The sequence below is a fragment of the Ahaetulla prasina genome, chromosome 13, assembly GCF_028640845.1.
Source record: "Ahaetulla prasina isolate Xishuangbanna chromosome 13, ASM2864084v1, whole genome shotgun sequence".
NCBI classification, from domain to species: Eukaryota; Metazoa; Chordata; class Lepidosauria; order Squamata; family Colubridae; genus Ahaetulla; species Ahaetulla prasina.
Genome location: NC_080551.1, coordinates 21525677 through 21545552, shown reverse-complemented (window position 1 = coordinate 21545552; position 19876 = coordinate 21525677). Strand labels below are relative to the sequence as shown.

Below are 19876 nucleotides of genomic sequence, written 5' to 3'. Positions count from 1 at the left end.
GGCCCATCTGATCGTAGGGCGAACCAGTTTGCTCCCAGCTGATCGTTGGAGCTACCGGTTTTCCCGAACCGGTCTGAACCAGTAGAATTCCACTCATGATTATAGATCATAGTACGACATTTATTAGTAAATTGGTGACTATCTGCAGTTTTAATATATAGGGAACGTTGTTGTTGTTTTTAGTTTGTCCATTCTTCCCTTCTCTTCTCTTTTTTCCCCTGGTTTTTAATCGTTATTTTCTAAATTTTCAAGGTTTAGAACATGGAACATCGAATAATAGAGTTGGAAGGGACCTTAGAGGTCTTGTAGTCCAACCCCTGTGCTCGAGCAGGAGTTTCTTTAGTTTAACTTCTATTTTTTAGTTCGTCGTTTGTTTTTTCCCCATTTGTTTTTTCTAAAATAAAGACTAAAAGAAGTGATTTGCTTGATAAAACACACATGCACACCCAAAAAAAAAAAACCTTAAAGAGATATATTTGCATCGGGGCAGGTTCTGCCATTAAAGAGAACGTCAATTGGTGATATCGTAAATTAATAGCAAAGAATATTTTATTTTCCAGAAAAGGTAATATCTCCTTTAAGTCAAGTTAGCCTCTTTCCTGTGCTTTTCTTGACAACAATACAAAAAAAAACAACCCCGGCTTGCTAGTGCTGTCTTCTAGACCAGGGGTCTCCAACCTTGGTCCCTTGAAGACTTGTGGACTTCAACTCCCAGAGTCCCTCAGCCAGCAAAGCTGGCTGAGGAACTCTGGGAGTTGAAGTCCACAAGTCTTCAAGGGACCAAGTTTGGAGACCCCTGGTCTAGACTGATTCTTCAGTTTTTCATTTTGCTTATCGCTCTGAACTTTCTTCATGGTCTTCCTTCTAAGTGCCTTACCAGGTTGGACCCTACTTAGCATCTCCACAATCAGCCAGGGCTGGTTAGCTGCTGCCATCTACTGTGATACTCTTGTTAGTCATTTTGTCCTTGTAATTAAACTTCCAGGCGTGGGAGAGAAACGCCTTTGGGTTTATCTCACATGCCAAAATAACGTAGCTTAGGAGTGTCGAACTTGATTTCATTGAGGGCCTCATCAGGATTGTGTTTGACTTTGGGCAGGGGGGGCATGGCCAGTTTGATATCACTCGTTTAGGGGGCACCTATGGTGGCCCAAATGCTGTGCAGTGGTGGTACTCAGCTGGTTTTTTTTATTTATTTATTTGCATTTATATCCCGCCCTTCTCCGAAGACTCAGGGCGGCTTACATTGTGTTAAGCAATAGTCTTCATCCATTTGTATATTATATACAAAGTCAACTTATTGCCCCCAACAATCTGGGTCCTCATTTTACCTACCTTATAAAGGATGGAAGACTGAGTCAACCTTGGGCCTGGTGGGACTAGAACCTGCAGTAATTGCAAGCAGCTGCTGTTAATAACAGACTGTCTTACCAGTCTGAGCCACCAAAGGCACCGGTTGTATCCGGTTTGGGAGAACCAGTAGCGGCGGCTGCAGGAGGCTCTGCCCCACCCACCCGGACATCATCACGTCCTGTTATTGATGCTCTGCGCATACACGGAAGGCTCTGCGCATGTGCGCAGGCTCACATTTGCAAACCGGTAATGAACGTAAGTGAATAGCACTCCTGATACTCTGCCAACGAAAATGGGTTCCCAAGCTCAGTTTTTGCTTGCGATGGGTTCCTGCAACTTTCTGCCAGTGAAAATGGAGCTCAGGAGCCCTCCCGAGCTCCATTTTTGCCAGCAGAGACACCGCGGGGCGGTCCTTTGTTTTTTCCAGGTGGCCCCACGGACGAGATCTGATCCCCCGGCCTTGAGTTTGATACCCCTGATCTAGCTGATCTTGGCGGCCGTTGGGTCCTGCTTTGATTTAGAAAGGCAGGCAGGCATGTTAGCTGCTCCTGTTTTTGAAAAACACACACACACACACACACACACACACAAACACACATATTCTGGATCAGCCCAACTTTGCGTTCAGATTTAATCTGACTCTTGTTTGGAAGGAGGATTTGGGTGATGTTATTTTTCCTAGGGCCAATAATACTCTGTTGAGAATCGCAAAGCTCCTGTCTCCCGGTGGCCTTTGTGAGTTGTGAGTTAACAAGTCGAAAGGGATGTTAATCCCGCCTTTTGCACAATGCGGTGCCTCTGCCTCCACTGACGTTTGTAGAGCGCTTTGAAGGAACAGTTCTACCTTGTGGACAAAACAAGTCCCTTGAAGAAAGGGATTGCCTGGCAACGGGGCAGATTTGGCTGCGATGTCCATGTAAATAAGTCAGCTGCGTTTCCAATACCTCCACACTCTGCCAGATCTATTTCTTCTCCAAGAGCTGGAGATCTCGCGGAGAAGAGACCTGCCAGTTCTGCTAGTTGGCAGCGTGGAAAGCCAGCTGTCTTGTCCATAGATGCCTGTGAGCCAAGAGACCATTTGTACCAAGGGCTAGGCCTTGAAAACGATCATCTCTTGGGCATCTCTTAAGCATTGCGAGATCCTTTGTTGTTTAAAAGAAGGCCGTCGATTGGATAGACTTAGTCTTGCTGCTACTTCAGAAGATGGTCTGGTAGTTAGAGAGATGAACTGGATTTGGAGTTTTTCGATTCCCCCATGGAGTCAGGAAGCTCCCTGGGTGAGGTCAAGCCAGTAATTCTCTGGCCTCCTGGCTGGTTGACTTGGTCTACCTTGAGAAGTCTATCATCCCAAGAAGATAACGGAGTCCACATCTCCATATCGTTGGCAGTGAACTTTCCCATCCTGACTTCTTCTTTTAGAATCTGTTTTTTCCCCCCAGGACTTTTTGCTTGGAGGGTTAGGTTTAGGATGGCTCTCCTTTGGTCCCATGGTTCTATCATGACAAGGAGGTATTATGGAAACTGATTGCACCTCTGAGGCTTACTGGTTAATCCTCTTCTTCTAGATCTTCCATATGACCTACGACTTGGCCAGTGCCGTGGTGCGGATCGTCAACTTGATTGGCATGATGCTGTTGTTGTGCCATTGGGATGGCTGCCTCCAGTTCCTGGTGCCCATGCTCCAAGAATTTCCAGGGGACTGTTGGGTTTCGCTGAATCGTATGGTGGTAAGTTGATGAAAAGGACGGACCAATTTGGCACTGGTGAACCACCATCTAGTACAGGGAGTAGAGTTCCCTGATTTTTGTCTAGGAGCTGGGGGGGTGTTCTCTATTCCATCAGCCACTTCCTTATCCCTCGATGAGTGCAAAAAACAGAATGTTCCACCCGTTGTAATTTCATGCACACCCCAGCAAGAGAAATCAATCTAAGTATATAACCTCTTTTTTTAATAAATAAAAAAAAGGGGGGGGGAGAAATCTAGATTAGGGCATGATTGCAGCCTAAAAACACTTTGTTTAGTGGAAGAAAATGACTTCCTGAATTGCAGGATTTGTGGTTTTATGAGAGGAACAAGAAGAAATGTTTTAAGGAATCATTATTGTGACCATCATATCTTCCTGTAATATGTGAGAGAAAGTGCCCATAATGTAGATGTTACTTTAGGGCATCTGCAATCAGGAAATGATTTTAGTCCCATTTAGAAATGAAGGAAGGAAGGAAGGAAGGAAGGAAGGAAGGAAGGAAGGAAGGAAGGAGGGAAGGAAGGAGGGAAAGAGAGGGAGAAAAGAATGAATGAATGAATGAATGAATGAATGAATGAATGAATGAATGAATGAATTAAGGAATTAAGGAATTAAGGAATTAAAGAATGGATCAATGAATGAATGGATCAATGAATGAACGGATCAATAAATGAATGGATCAATGAATATCAATGTATCAGGAGAGAGGATAAATAAATTATGTCCTTCCCTCCCTCCTTGGCTTCAAAGTTCTTCATATTTTGTGAATGAATCCTTTAGGTAGAATGGGAAGCCATGGCATTCAAAGGATGTAGTATGATGTAGTATGATGTAGGATGTAGCTTCCACCCATCATGGTGAATGGTTAGCGATCCGAAAGGACTACAGATCCAGTTTATGGAGCCATTTGGGGAAGAGAGGAAAGATTTGTTGAATTGGTTGGCAACTGCTTTGTGCTTGAGATGGGCCTGGCCTGGCTGAGTCTGCTCGGCTCCAGGTAGACTAAGAAGCAGAGTTGAGGTGGACCCAGAAGCAGCTGTCTGCTTCGATGATCTGGTCCCAAGTCAATCAGGGGAGAAAAAGAGGCAGATTGAAGGAGAAGTAGAGGCAGGGGTTGGAGTCAAGAGAGGAACCAGTTTGGAATCATTACATGCCGACAAGCAATCCAAGTCCAGCCCTCCTTTTATTCCATTAATAATGGTTACAGAGTTAGTAATTCCATGCTGGATGTTATTTGTTCATTTCAGTAAAATTAGTTTGAAACTTCAGAACATCAATGTTGCCTGTTCTCTTGACTTGGCCCATTTTGGGGGGAGTTCAGCTTCCGAGCACACAGGCTACTCTTGATTCCGAGAACATTTTCTACCTGACTTTTCAAGGACGTTAAGAAATGTTGACTGGAAGGAGCAGTTTAGAAGAAGATTGGCAAACAGAGCAGTTGAGCCCTTTCCCACTTAGCTAAACTTTGGATTTTGGGCCACACCGAAGTCCACACAGTAACTAAAAGTGACATTTGTCTTTTCAGGATAACATCCTGAAGGTCAGAAATGGTGACTCCAGGCAGCTTATAGAAGTTAAATCCCAAATACAAAACCCAATATATCATCACCTCCACCAGTGACAACAACTAGAGAAACCACTTGATGTATTCCATATCAGCAGTCACCAACTGGTGGCCCGTGAGAAAATTTTGGTGGTCCGCAGAAAAATTATTTCCGTTTTTTATATTGCACTAAATCTAAACTACAGCTCCTGGGCCAGATATGTGCAATGAATATTTGTGTTGCTGCAGAGAGTCTCCCCCTTTGGGGTCTTTTTGTGTGGGTCGGAGGGGGACAGAAATTCCAACTTGGAGTCTGCTTCAGTCTCCTGGTGTGGGGCTTTGGGCGAAGGCTGGAGGGAAGTGCTGGTGGTGGTGAAGAGCCGGAGGGCCTTGTTCCAGTGGGACCGCATCATGGCCTGGAACGGGCTGACCATCTCAGCCCGCTGAGCCTCCAGGCGCTGGTACCTGGCCTTGTACTTTCTCTGCTTGGAAAGCCTATGCTCGTAGTCCTCAGTGAGGTGCTTCTACTGAGCCTCCTTTTCAGCCAGATCCAATTTGAACTGAGCCAGCTGTTTTGCCAACTCTTTCTCGTGGTGGCTCCTTAGCTCCAACAACTGGGGCCTCTGGTGGCTCAACAGACCAATGCAGTCTGTTATTAACCCAGCTGCTTGCAATTACTGCAGGTTCTAATCCCACCAGGCCCAAGGTTGACTCAGCCTTCCATCCTTTATAAGGTAGGTAAAATGAGGACCCAGATTGTTGGGGGCAATAAATTGACTTTGTATATAAATATTCAAATAGGATGAAGACTATTGCTAACATAGTGTAAGCCGCCCTGAGTCTTCGGAGAAGGGCGGGATATAAATGCAAAAAAAACAAAACAAAAACTGTTTCCTGTTGGGGCCCTAAGGAGCCCGGGCAGGAAGGTGAAGAGTGACTGGCAGGGGAGGGATGAACAGAGGCCCTCCGGAACTCCATTTTTGCTGGCAGAGGGTTGCAGAAGGCCACCACAGCTGAAAAATGAGATCGGGAGCCTCTTTTCGCTGGCAGAGCACTCGGGCCACCACAGGCGCCCCCGACAAGGGTGACATCAAACTGGCCATGCCCACCCTGTCCACCTGAGGTCAAATACAACCCTGACACGGCCCTTAATGAGATGGAGGTTGATACCCTTGTTTTACATGCATACCGTGTGCCAGCTTGCAATCTCCTTTGTCCTCGTTCCTGCCGATTGCATTTCTTTTCATTTGAGTGTGTGTGTGTGTGTGATTGTGTGTGTGCATGCGCACGAGGGCGTGTGTACATATACAAGGAGCCACCCTATCTCCATTCTCCCAAGCGAAGAGCAGTTTCTTCCCCCCTCCCATCCCCACCAAAGTATTTGAATGGGCACCCAGCCAAAATAGCATTTGCCACCTCACCTTCTGGAGAAGCAGTGGTACAGATGTGTCATCATGCCTCAGGAACAATTTGTTTATTAAAAGAGGGGTCTATTTTTGAAGTGCCATGCCGCTCTCCGCAACTCCCCATGTGGATGCTGTAACAGAACAGGTAACAACCGAAGGCGGACCTGTGCAAACAGGTATGGTTGTAGGGGTTGAAAGCCATGGGACCCATCTTCCCTTTTTGGCCTTAAGGCTTCTGGGAAAGATCCTAAAAGCTGATTCCTGCTTTGCAAATCTGTTAGAATAGAATTTATTGGCCAAGTGTAATTGGACACACAAGGAATTTGTCTTGGTGCATATGCTCTCAGTATACATAAAAGAAAAGATACGTTCATCAAGGTACAACATTTACAACACAATTGATGGTCAGTATATCAATATAAATCATAAGGATTGCCAGCAACAAGTTATAGTCATACAGTCATAAGTGGAAAGAGATTGGTGATGGGAACTATGAAACGATTAATAGTAGTGCAGATTCAGTAAATAGTCTGACAGTGTTGAGGGAATTATTTGTTTAGCAGAGTGATGGCCTTCGGGGAAAAACTGTTCCTGTGTCTAGTTGTTCTGGTGTGCAGTTCTCTATAGCGCGTTTTGAGGGTAGGGGTTAAGAGGAGAGGAGAGGAGAGGAGAGGAGAGGAGAGGAGAGGAGAGGAAGGAACATGGCTTGTCTGAAGTTCAAAGAAGGAAAGGGGAAACCTAAAAATAGACGCTCAAAAAAAGTAGAACAAATGAAATCCAGAATGATGGATCTACACAGCCAGGCTGAGGAACTCAGCTGGTCTCAGCTGCTTCTAAGTCATGAATGAAAGAAGGAAGGTGTGATTCCGAGGCTGGGAGGAATGTTATTTATTTATTTACTTATTTATATTCAGATCAGAGGGCACGTAGAGGAATTTTTGAAGGGGGTTGAAGATACTTTAGGCTTTGGAAAGGAGGGTCTGTTGTGGGCTCCACAGGTGGCATACATAGCCATATCAGTGGGCACGCAAGCTCAGCTCCGGCCTCGCTAGGAGTCCCTGGAGGCTGAGGACAGCAAAAAACATCACTTCCTGTCCAACCGGAAGGAGGGAAACGGGCTGTTTCTGGCCTCTGGAGAGCCTCCGGGGAGGTGGGGAAGGTCATTTTCACCCTCCCCAGACTCATAGAAAGGCTCTGGAGCCAAGTGACAGAGAAAAACGGGCCTACCGGGCCGTCGCATGCCAAGAGCAATTGGGGATGAGGGGAATCACGCTCATGTGCAGGGGCAGGGGGCATAGAATTATGGGTGTGGGCACGTGCATGTGTGCTACCCCCCCGCCCCCCCTTCCTCCTGGCACGCGATGGCAAAATGGTTAGCTATCACTGCCTTAGATGTTTAAGGCATGTTTCTTCTTTGGATTCAGATGGCTTGAAAGTTTGAAAGTTCCTCAGTTTAGATCCTCCATTTAGATAATGTATACATCTAAACTTACATGAAAGGATTTTCATGGTGGTAGAGAAGGCGCCCTTGGATCATGCCGAGATTACATGTTGTTTCACATCTGTCTATTAGGACATCTTTGTGTTTGCTAAGACTACATTCAAAAGCCTCCCATATTTGTCCATTCTAGAACAGTCCTTCTCAGCTTCAATAACTTTTAAGATGTATGGACTTCAAACTCCCAGAATTCTTGTGTGTGGAGCTGACATTCACACAATTTAAGGTTATCATGGTTCAGATAGATGGAGTGGGGGGGGAGGGGTCAAACTCAAGGCCTGGGGGCTGGATCCAGCCTGCGGGTGCTTAGATCTGGCTCGCAGGGCCACCCTGGAAAGAGCGAAGGACCAACGCACAGTGTCTCTGCCAGCAAAAATGGAGCAGAGCGGGAGGGGGCACCACAGGCGCCCAACGGCACAATGTCATGCTGGCCACGCCCACTCTGGCCACGCCCAGCCCGGCCCTCCGAGGTCAAACACAACCCTCAATGAAATTGAGTTTGACTGAGATAGACTGATAGAGATACAGATACTTAGCAAAAAATGCAAGGCCAAGTTCCAAGAGGACCTTCACCAGACTAGGACAATATTCCAAGCAACACAATACCTTCCTTCCCACATGTCAGACTAGTGGCATCCATGGGAGTGGAAGTCTCCCCTCCCACCCCAAAAGGACAAAACTTTGATTGTGCTGTTGTGAGCGCCATTGTGTCTTTTTTCGACCTCCCCCATGGACACCATTGCTCCAAGCAGATGCTAGTCAAGTGCATTTTGAGAAATTAGAAAGAGAACTGGTTGCAATTGCCTCTTCTGACTTGAGATTCTCACCAGCCAACCCCGGTGCGTTCAAGCTTGGAACTAGCAAGGTATGGCAAGCCTGGTGTTGTGGCCTGTTGGCAGCCAGGAGAGCTGGCAGCAGAATTAGATAGTGAGGAGGTTGGGGAGGAACCTGGGCCAGTCCTGGGGGCTGGGAAAAGCTTGGACGAGGGCTCTGCATTGGAGGCAGAGAGGAAGCTAGACAGCAGTGAGGCAGAGGAACAGCTGGAGCCCGTTCCCACTGAGTGCATGCGCAGAGCTACCAGAAGACAAAAACAACTCATCAACTCAGCAGGGTCGACTCAGGAGTAAAGCCACACCCCTGGAGGTGATTGGCCCCTCCCATAGAAAATAAAAGAGGAGCGAACAGGGAGTGGGCTTTTGCAGGAAACCATTTGTTCGTTCTGTGACTCTGAGAGAGACTCTGTTCCAACTTTTGCCTTGTACTGTGGTTGGTAACAAGTTATGTGGCAGCTCGCCAGGCGAGATAAGGTCTGTGTTGAGAAATATTCTTTTGCAAAACCGTTTGGACAAACCTTGCTGACTGTGAATGAACGTCATCCACAGTCGTGTAAATAAAAAAGGTTTTGCCAGTAATTCCTGCCTCCTGCTTGTTAAGGGAGCCTAGGTCAGAACACCTGGTGGACATTTGACCCTCGCTGACCCTTCAGAGTTGATGGGAGTGGTGGTGGGGCACTGAGCGCAGGGAAGATAGTCCCACCTCACCCAAGTGTGTCCATCTCGTGTTGTGTAACTCTCGTCTGTCTGTCTCTTTAGAATGATTCCTGGGGGAAGCAATACTCGTACGCGCTGTTCAAGGCTATGAGTCACATGCTATGTATCGGCTATGGACAGCAAGCCCCAGTGGGCATGTCTGACGTGTGGCTCACAATGTTAAGCATGATCGTTGGCGCCACGTGCTATGCCATGTTCATCGGCCACGCCACGGCCCTGATCCAGTCCCTGGATTCCTCGCGGCGACAGTATCAGGAGAAGGTAAGTGGCTTCTTAGGTGGCTTTGATGAGAAGGTTCAGCAGCTGGATTACTCTAGGATCCGGGTGCCGCTGAGAAGCGGTCCAGGGAATGGATCCTTCTCATCAACTGTCCCTTCTTTTTTTTTTACTCCAACAACGAACAGAAAGGGAGCCTCCTGAAGCCCTTTCCAAGATAGCATGGAACAGATGAGGTTTGTTATAGCCACAATCCCATCCCACGAATGAAGGCTGCCATCTGTTTATTTATTTTTTCCTAAGCTGTCCTCTTGTCAAGGAACTCTAGGCTAATAATAATAATAATAATAATAATAATAATAATAATAATAATAATAATAATAATAATAATAATAATATTATTTTGCAAAAACTATCCAAGATGAAAAATTTGCAGAAAATTGTCCAGGGCTGCAAATGTGTTTCTGTTGATAGGTACACAAGATAAATGATAGATAGATGAGATAAAAGGGATAGATAGATAGATAGATAGATAGATAGATAGATAGATAGATAGATAGATAGATAGATAGATAGATAGGTAGGTAGATAGGTAGATAGATAGATATGGATGGATGGATGGATGGATGGATGGATGGATGGATGGATGGATGGATGGATGATGAGATAGATAGATAGACAGACAGACAGACAGACAGATAGATAGACAGATAGATGAAAGAGAGAGAGGACTAATTAGGTCATAGACAAAGGTTAACAAAGAGTGAAATGATAAATGATAGATAGTTGATAGATCAGATAGATAGCTGTGGATAGGTAGGTAGGTACTGTAGGTAGGTAGATTGATAGATAGATAGATAATATATATATAGAGGAGGGGGAGCTGTCACTCACAAGAAATATTTCTTTCTTTCAATTGCATTATCTTGTAAAGTCAGTACCATGGACACCATGCTGAATATATTCAATTTAAAAATAATGAGCTCAGTTCCCAATTAAACAGAACAATCTAAGAATAAGCAACACACTCCTTGTGCTACCAAATGCAACCAATCAGGAAAATGCTCCTTTGTTCCAACATACGTTTGCAGCAAAACTTGCCTGCCAACAACCCATGGAGGAGTCCTGCGTGACAAGAGCAGAAGGGCCAAAGCAGGAGGAAAGGGAAGCCAAATTAACGTGTTTGTTGTCTGTTTCGTTTCATGTTGGCAGTTATGAAATCCCCGTAACATTTTTTTTTTTAACTAGCGACAAGCAGCTCAGATTCAAAGCTTAATGGAGACAGTCTTAACTTTGCTTGTCTGATGACTCGAAACTCGACAGTGCTTGGCCCAAGTCAATCCTCCAATCCATTGATTGAGCAATGCATAAATTGGGGAGCTGAAACTCCAAACCCAACTTGGATATACCGTATAAATTAAAAGATATGCATTGGAGTAGCATTGGCCCAGTGGTGAAATCCCCTGAGGTTTGCCACCGGTTCCCGCACACGCATGCGCAGTGTGTGCTAAATGTGTGTTGCATGCGCACCACAGGCGCTACCGTGCAGCGTGGAAAAAGGAGGCTTAAGAAGGTAAGTAGAACAGCGAAGGAGAGGGGGACGGCTGTGCCGCGCAATTTAGATTCACTAGAAAGCAGGAGTTTCTGCTTTCTAGCGAATGTAAATTGCGGTGTACAGCTGATCGTCGGAAATACCGATTGGGATGAAGCGGTAGCATTTTTTTTTTACTACCGGTTTTCCCAAACCAGTAGCTTTTATTACTACCAATTCGCCCGATCCGGTGCGAACCAGTAGCATTTCACCCCTTACATTGGCCATACCATTGATGGATCTTTTAAAAAATATTTGGAAAACCTTGTGTGAACCAGTAAGAATTAATGCATAACATTCCCTCTGTGTGTGTATGAGTGTGTGTGTGTGTGATCAGATTTAGGTATGCACAATTCTGATCGCATCCTCCTGCTTTTTAATGATGTATGCCTCATTCTGTGGCCTGCCCAGCAGATAGGTTTAGTTCCATCTGTTGGTTCCATCCAATTCAATTTGTTAAAGATTTTTTTGTGTTTGAAGTCAACCCAGTGTGTGTTCTTTTTTCTGTGGTCTGCCTTCAATGATATTTCACACACACACACACACACACATTCCTTTTCTGATTTCTCTTTCTCTGTCGGACTGAGGAGGATGATAAGTGGGTAGAACTTAATTATGATCCTGTGTGGGAGACAGAAAGAGGAGAAAAAAAGGCACTGGTTATTTTCTTAAGCATAGAGAGATCAGATTTGAGCAACCAGTAGTGGAAAGCCAAACGTACTGGAATGCCCCACTCCAACAATATCAGCTAGAAATATTTGGAATTGCAAAGGAATCTTTTGGATGGAAGAGACAAATGGGTTTGAAAGAGCAAGGCCAGTCTTTTGAAGGCGGATTCTGGACAGACAGGACCCTTGGTTTGAAAGAGGGTGTTGTGTCTTGCCCGCTCTCACCGCAGCCGGGGCCTTCTTATCTGCTTCCGAATGCTGAGGAATGTCCTAGTATGCCTCCCGGCCCCAGCCCTGGCTCCATTCCCAGACAGGCTGAAGAGGAGGAAGCACCTCCCGGCCCCAGCCCTGGCTCCATGCCCAGACAGGCTGAGGAGGAGGAAGCACCTCCCGGCCCCAGCCCTGGCTCCATGCCCAGGCAAATGGAGCAACTAGACCCCTCCCCCTCCCCCACAGCATGTGAGCCTGAGGGAGGTCAACTACCAACAGCTGCCGACTGGAGTGACCCTCGCTTCAGAAGAATTGATAGGCAGCGGCGTCAGAAGGAAGGGAGGGGCAGGCCTGGATAAGTCATGGAGCCACACCCCATGGCCTATATAAAGGATCTGCTTTCTGGCAGTCTCTGAGTCAGGCAAAGTCGAACATATCTTGCTGAAGTCACTTTCTGGTCTCCTGCCTGCCTTGAGGACTTTGCTAGGACTTTGGCAGAGCTGCAGAGGCACGCCTGATTCGGATTTCCCTGACCCGACCGTCAGTGGAGGAGTGGGATACGACAGAGGGGTCAAAGAGGCCGTCTATATTAAAATTGAACAGCCTTGTCTCAATGGAGAGAGAGGGATTCGATGCCACCTATCTCCATGATGGCAAACCTACGACACATGTGCCAGAGGTGGCACACACAGCGCTCTTTGTGGGCACGCGCACCATCGCCAGCTGCTCTTCTGGTCTTTGCAAACACCAGAGCGCCAGAAAACGGCCTGAAAATAGCCAAAAAACAGACCATTTGGGGGGCTTTTTCTGGAGTGTTTTCAGGGCGTTTTCAGGCTGGGTTTTTTGGGGTCACTTTTGGCCCGAAAAACAGCCTGGAAAATGGTCCCAAAAGCAGTCTGAAAACGGCCGCAAACCAGCCAAAAATGGCCCAAAAACAGCTGGTCTTCGGGTTTCTGGTACTCTGGCGCACGCGAGGACCAGCTGGCTGGCATGAATGCGTGTGCTGAAAACCCAAAGACCAGCTGGCTGGTGCACACATGCGCAGTGGCCAGCTGGTCTTCGGGTTTTCAGTGCAATCACGTGCACAAACATGCGTTTTTGAGGGTTTGCTTGTACTTTATTTATTTATTTATTTATTTTGTCACACCTTATACACAAGCATAAGCATGAAAATAACTACATAATATATAAGCATATATATGAGCATAAGTATGTAATAACTATATTAATTGTATACAACGAAAGGAAACAATAAGACAGGAACGGTAGGCACTTTTGTGCTCTTATGCACGCCCCTTATAGACCTCTTAGGAATGGGGGAGGTCAATAGTGGACAGTTTTTGGTTAAAGCTTTGGGGAGTTTGAGAAGAGACCACAGAGTCAGGTAGTGTGTTCCAAGCATTAACAACTCTGTTACTGAAGTCATATTTTCTGCAATCAAGATTGGAGCGGTTAACATTAAGCTTAAATCTATTGTTTGCTTGTGTATTGTTGCAATTGAAGCTGAAGTAGTCTTCGACAGGAAGGACATTGTAATAGATGATTCTATGAGTTAAACTCAGGTCATGTCGAAGGTGGCGGAGTTCTAAATTTTCTAAACCGAGGATGCGTTCCGGTTAGGTTGGCCATCACTGACCTGTCTCCTGTTTGCAACACAGTCCTTTCAGCAGTTCCAAGAAGGTCCCACACCCATTTGTACTATTTAAGTGACCGCCCCCCCCAAGGACCCAGATAAACCTCCAAGTGACCTCAATGACTCTCAGAAAGAATGCTAACAACCAGAGGACTGCAAGGACTATAAGTTCTTCCATCTTCTGCCATTCAGTCAGAACTGAAGAAGCTTCTCGGATGAGAAGTGAAAACATCTTCAAGGAAACACAAAGCCTGCATTAAAGTTAGGTCAAAACCCCATCTTGATGGATCCTGTTTTCTCCCCTCACAGTACAAGCAAGTCGAGCAATACATGTCTTTCCACAAACTCCCAGCCGAGATGCGCCAGAGAATCCATGACTACTATGAACATCGGTACCAGGGCAAGATGTTCGATGAGGAGAGCATCTTGGGAGAACTAAGTGAGCCCCTGAAAGAGGTGAGCAGTATAAAGATGAAGGAAGCATAAGTCAAAGGTACCTTTGTAGCTCAGGGTTGAATTGTGGGCTCCTGGGTGCTCTCTGAGCTTGGTGGCTTTCTTGAAGATGTTTCAGGACCCAACTAGATAACATGATCAATGCTAAAGGGGGCACGGTTTATGGAATGGAGGAGGAGGAGGACGACGACGACTGTGGGGTCCTTGGTGCTCTCTGAGCTTGATGGTTTCTTGAAGACGTTTCTAATGGTGATGCTACTTACCGTATTGTTTGGAGTATAAGACACACTTTTTTTACCCCCTAAAAGTGGATGAAAATTTTGGTGCATCTTATATAGCGAATGTTGCAGTGGGGGGAGGGGAGTTGGTGCGGCGCCGATCAGCTGTCCTAGAATGGGCCACGGCAGCAGTGGCGAACGGGCCGCAGTGGTGGCGAGCGGGCCGCAGCAAACGAGCCACTGTGGCGGCAAACAGGCGGTGTCGAACGTGCTGTGGCAGCAAATGGGTGGCGGCGAACGAGTGGTGGCAAACCGGCCGCAGCAAACAGGCTGCAGCAAACGGGCCAGATGAATACCGGATGGATGCTGGGAGGCAGAGGCAGATTTGTTTTTTCTTGTTTTCCTCCCCAAAAAAGGTAGGTTTCATCTTATAGTCCGGAGCATTTTATATGAATATGGTATGAAAAATATGGTAGTTGGGTAATGAACCGTCAGAGAGAAACCCACCAAGCTCAGAGAGGATGGAGGCCAAAGGCGCTGAAAGAGCTTGAAACTGCCGAGGGCCTGAAACAATAGAGCTGCTTCCCATATGAGAAGAACAGATTAATCAATTTATCCGTAATGTGTTCAGGTTGATTAATCTACTGGGTGATGAAGCAAGAACCTCCCGTAGATGACAGAGGGAGAAGAGGCCAAGGAGCCTTATTTAAACGTTCGGCTAAAATTCCCCGTATCTCACAGGATGTTTCTGCTTCTGTTGGGGTTAGGAGATCATCAACTTTAACTGCAGGAAACTGGTGGCTTCCATGCCTCTATTCGCCAACGCCGACCCCAATTTTGTCACATCCATGCTGACCAAGTTGCGTTTTGAGGTCTTCCAGCCAGGGGACTACATCATCCGAGAGGGCACCATTGGGAAGAAGATGTACTTCATCCAACATGGGGTGGTGAGTGTGCTCACCAAAGGCAACAAGGAGACCAAACTGGCCGATGGTTCCTATTTTGGAGGTACAGGAACATATTTCCCTCTCTTGGTTATAGCAAAAACAAAGATCCCAATTGTTCTAACTGTCAGGAAATTCCTCCTTAGTTTTAGGTTGCTTCTCTCCTTGATGCGTTTCCACCCATTACTTCTTGTCCTGCCTTCAGGTGCTTTGGATAATAGGTTGATCCCCCTCTTCTTTGTGGCAGCCTCTGAGATATTGGAACACTGCTATCATGTCTCCCTTAGTCCTTCTTTTCATTAAACTAGACATACCCAATTCCAGCAATCATTCTTCACGTGTTTTAACCTCCAATCCCTAATCATCTTTGTTGCTCTTCTCTGCACTTTTATTAGATCTTTTTTAAAAGAAAAAAAGGCACCTTTGTGACAACCATGACTTGGATGACTGAGAATCTCCATAGACATTTGGAATTAATATCTATTTATGCATAAGTAAAAAAAATAGGTCTCCCACAGGTACAAGGTGAGAGCCCATGCCTTCAGACATGGTGGGTGCTTCATCACTGGAGGTTTTTAAGAAGAGACTGGACAGTCATTTGTCTGAAATGGTATGAGGTCTCCTGCTTGAGCAGAGGGCGGGACTAGAAGACCTCCAAGGTCCCTTCCAGCTCTATTCTGATCTTTCATTGAAGTTTTCAGTGCTTAGTTGTTTGATTGAATCTCTGATTTGTATGCTCCTAGCCTCTAAATGTAGCAAGCTACTACGTACTACTTATGACTATTACTAGATTACTCGCCCTTGCTTATAGGCCTCTGAAAAGCCAGGTGTCCGTACCACAAAATAGCCAAGGTATTTCTTTTCTTCTAGAAATTTGCCTGCTGACTCGTGGTCGGCGCACAGCCAGCGTGAGAGCCGACACGTACTGCCGCCTCTACTCGCTGTCGGTGGACAATTTCAATGAAGTATTAGAGGAATATCCCATGATGAGGAGGGCCTTCGAAACGGTGGCACTGGATAGGTTGGATCGCATTGGTAAGTACACAGAGAGACAGAGAGACAGAGATCTGGTATTCAGAAGATACTAGACTGAATACTGGAGGGTCACTTCTGTTATTGCTGCTGTGGGTGTTAAAAGCCATCTAAGGTTGAGGGTCCCATCTCCAAATGATTCCCTGGCCTCCATTCTTCTTTTCTTCTTCAGCACAGATCAGGTTAGGAGAGCATTAATGTGGCATCTTGGAGCATGTGAGATGCAGAGAAGGACATGAGACAAGATTATGAAGAAAAGTTCTACTGATTATGGCTGAAAGACCACCTGGTCTTGCATCTTATTTCCACCCAAATGTTCTCAGGAAGTTCATCAGTAGGGCTCAGGGGCTCTAGTCTTCTTCTGAGGACCTCCAACAATTATAATCAATGATATTGTCAGGGTTCCAAGTCACATACCCATAGCAAACAAAACTCTGAGGCAGGCAAATTCCTCAAAGAATAGGTTTATTGGATATGTCATATTGGCACAGGCTGGTGAAAACCGACTCTGAATATTCTCATGGTTTTCACCTAATTAAAAGTTTGTCACTTTCTCAAAACAATCAGTCACCTTGTCCAATCAGGATACTGTCCAGTCGCTAGGTGACTCCAGTCCCCTCCTTCCGAGCACCTGCAGGAATGTCCTTGATTCCCAAGAGAACGTATTTTGTTTTGACCACATCTCCCCAACTATCTCTATTCCCCCTCCCTATCCCTCGCCTCCGGTGTGTCACCACTGAAGTCTCAAGATGGCCTCAGTCAGGCAAGCTTCAAGGTTGACAGATGTATTGTAACCTGTAAACCTGTGGCTTTTGTATCCCTATTCTGATTTCCAATGGAAATGAATCTTCTGCAGAAGAGGAAGCTTGACTGAGATGGGGGAGAAGAGCCACCCCTGGTGTCTTATCTGGTTAGTGGCTCCTCAAGAAAGCTCCTCATTGTCCTCTTTCTTCCTTTCAGGTAAGAAGAACTCCATCCTTCTCCATAAGGTCCAACATGACCTCAACTCGGGTGTCTTCAACTACCAGGAGAACGAGATCATCCAACAAATTGTGCAGCATGACCGAGAAATGGCCCACTGTGCCCACAACGTCCAAGCGGCAACAGCAGCAGCAGCATCAACTCCCACGCCTGTAATTTGGACCCCGCTGATCCAGGCTCCTCTGCAGGCCGCCGCTGCCACCACTTCGGTAGCAATAGCGCTGACTCACCACCCACGCCTTCCCACCGCCATTTTCCGCCCTCCGGTCTCTGTTCTGGGTTCTCTGGGGCAGACGCAAAGCCAGACTCCGAGGCGTTTGAGGAGGCTCCATTCCTTGGTGTCTTCTGCCGGACCTTCCATCGTGGGTTCCCCATCGAGCACGCCATCCCAACAGCACACGCCAGGGATGGAAACCCTTTCCTCCTCCTCCTTTCAGATCCAGCAGCTGGCTGGGTTTACCGCGTCAGCCACCCTGGGTCCGTTGCACCGGTCCTTGGCCAGCTCTCCGTCCGCTGGGTCGACGCAGCAAAACCTGGGCAGCCCAACATCTGCTGGACTGGAGCAGCTGTGTCCTGGGCCGCTGGATTTGACAGAAGGGGCCGCTCGGCAACAGGCTTCAGACACCAGCTTTGGCCCATTCCAGAAGGCTCCTCCGAGTTCGCCCCCAGCCACCGCTCCCACCTCATTCCCTCAACTCTCTTCAAATTCCCCCGTTAGTCCTTGCAGCCGCTTGCAACCTACGGGCAGGCCCCACTCCACAGGGCAGCTGTTGCAGCTCTCAGGAACTGGAGGGACCAACAACTTCCAGTTGCCCCCTTCATCCAGTTCTCCCTCCTCTGGCTTACGCCAGTTGTCCCAGGCCTCAGGAGGCCCCCCTCCTGCCTCCGGCCCCACCCAGCCAAGTGCATTAGGCCCTTCCGCTGAGCCGGCCACTGTTGCTCAGTTGCACCAGGAACGGTCCTCCTTCGCTTCCCTGTCTCCCCCAAAGCCAGGTCCTGTACCCCCACCCTTGTACCCCCTACCATCAGGCCTTAGCCCTCCCAGTCAAAGCCTGCCCCCCAGGACTTTCCAGCGCAGCCCGTCTGGGGCGCTGGGTTCTCAAGGCTCTTTGCTCCTGCCTCAGACCTCCAGCTTACCTCCCCAGGTGCTCCAACCTTGGAGTCGGCCACTGGTTTTGCCAGGACGATTAACCCAGGACCTCAAGTTGATCTCCGCCTCTCAACCGTCTCTTCCCCACGAAGCAGCGCAGACTTCAAGCCCGCATTCCTCCTCCCGGGAGTCTGTTTCTAGCTTCTCCTCGTTCTCCGGAGGAGGAGGAGGAGGAGGAGGCAATGGCAGTGACATCGGGGGAGGCCCCAGACCTCTGGGGAAGCCATATTGTTCGGGGCCAGGACGGGTCACTCTACCACGCCAGACATCCTCAGGTTCTCTGCCCCAACCTCCAGCATTTGCCATCTCCTCCTCTATGCCCTCTGCCGAAAGGAAAGGATCTCTACAGCTGAGTGGGGAGCAAGAGCCCATCCGCTCAAAACTGCCTTCCAACTTGTGAGATACTCCTTCTCCCACCCCTCTCTTCTGCCCCGGCCTTCTTTCCTTCCATTTCACAGAGCCCCTTTTCTTTCATGTTCCGCTTTTCAGGTCCCAGCAAACGTTGATGCGCCTCGGTTTCTTTGAGTTTAATAACGAGATAAAAATAAGAACAAGGGCGATACACACACACACACACACAAGATAACCAGGTATTCTTAGAGCTATAGATTTTCAGTCACTTTCTTTTATAGAATATTTTACTACACGGAGCGAGAGGTTGGAAAAGAGTCACGGGATCGATGCGGAAGCGATAACGTGGCGATCATGACGTCTTTCGCTTCCAGCTAACTAAATTGTTTGTTTTTTTTCCAATGGAGAGATTCCACACCCAGATTGGCCTTCAACGGTCTTTTCTCAGTAGGGGCACCCCCTCTTTTTTCCCCCTCCCATTACAATCTGGAGTATTTCAGTCTTCGGGGTTGTACCCACTCAGGTTCTCCTCTAAGGAAGCTTCAGATGGAGAATTCTCCATCATCCAGGTCATGGTTGTCCCAAAGGTGTTTTTTTTTCAAGAGGCAATTGGACCTTCTGGTTTGTTTGTTTTTTTGGTGTTTTTTTTTTTTTTGGAAGATGTTTCGCTTCTCATTCAAACAGCTTCTTCAGCTTCTTCTGGCTGGATGGGGTGTGTGTGGAAATGGAAGGATTTCCTCAGGGTGAACACAGACAAACCTCCAAGCGGCCTCCACGACTCTCTTAAAAAGGATGCAAAGGACCAGCTGTCTGCCAGGAATATAAATCCTTCCGTTCCCCACCATCCAGTCAGAGCTGAAGAAGCTTCCTGGATGAGAAGCGAAACGTCTTCGAAGAACCAAAACCAAGAAAGTCCAGTTGTCTCTTGAGAACAAAAAGCAGCACCTTTGGGATTTCAGATGAGATCGTGACACAAAATAAGGATGAGAAGACAAAAGGGGATTTTCCTGTCAATCTCTTTCTTTAAAGCAGTGGTTCTCAATCTTTATAGTGCTGTGACCCCTTTAATACAATTCCCCATGATGTGGCGACCCCAACCATAAAATTATTTTCGTTTTGAATTTATCGCTCCTGAAGCCGTATTGGCTAGCGATCTGAACTGCTTGCGATTGCCTTGAGGACGGAGGCATTAAAGCGGAGACTCCTCCCCTATGAAGTTTATCGCGCCTGAAGCCAGATTAGGCTAGTGATTGGGAGTGATTGCAGCTGGCTTCAGAGGGAGACATCAGAGCAAAGATTTCTCTCTTTTTTAATTCATCGCCCCTGTTCGGCTA

The 19876-nt window shown here is 47.1% G+C and overlaps 1 protein-coding gene across 1 annotated transcript in view; it reads left to right on the top strand.

Annotated features, from left to right (window-relative positions):
- HCN4 (hyperpolarization activated cyclic nucleotide gated potassium channel 4) overlaps nt 1-18591 on the top strand; it is a 62153-nt gene extending 43562 nt beyond the window's left edge. Inside the window, exons 3-8 of the mRNA XM_058155829.1 lie at nt 2919-3080; nt 9138-9356; nt 13723-13869; nt 14852-15092; nt 15899-16063; nt 17021-18591. Coding sequence (XP_058011812.1) covers nt 2919-3080; nt 9138-9356; nt 13723-13869; nt 14852-15092; nt 15899-16063; nt 17021-18591 — 2505 coding nt within the window. The remainder of the gene's footprint in view (nt 1-2918; nt 3081-9137; nt 9357-13722; nt 13870-14851; nt 15093-15898; nt 16064-17020) is intronic.
- The last annotated feature ends 1285 nt before the right edge of the window (nt 18592-19876 follow it).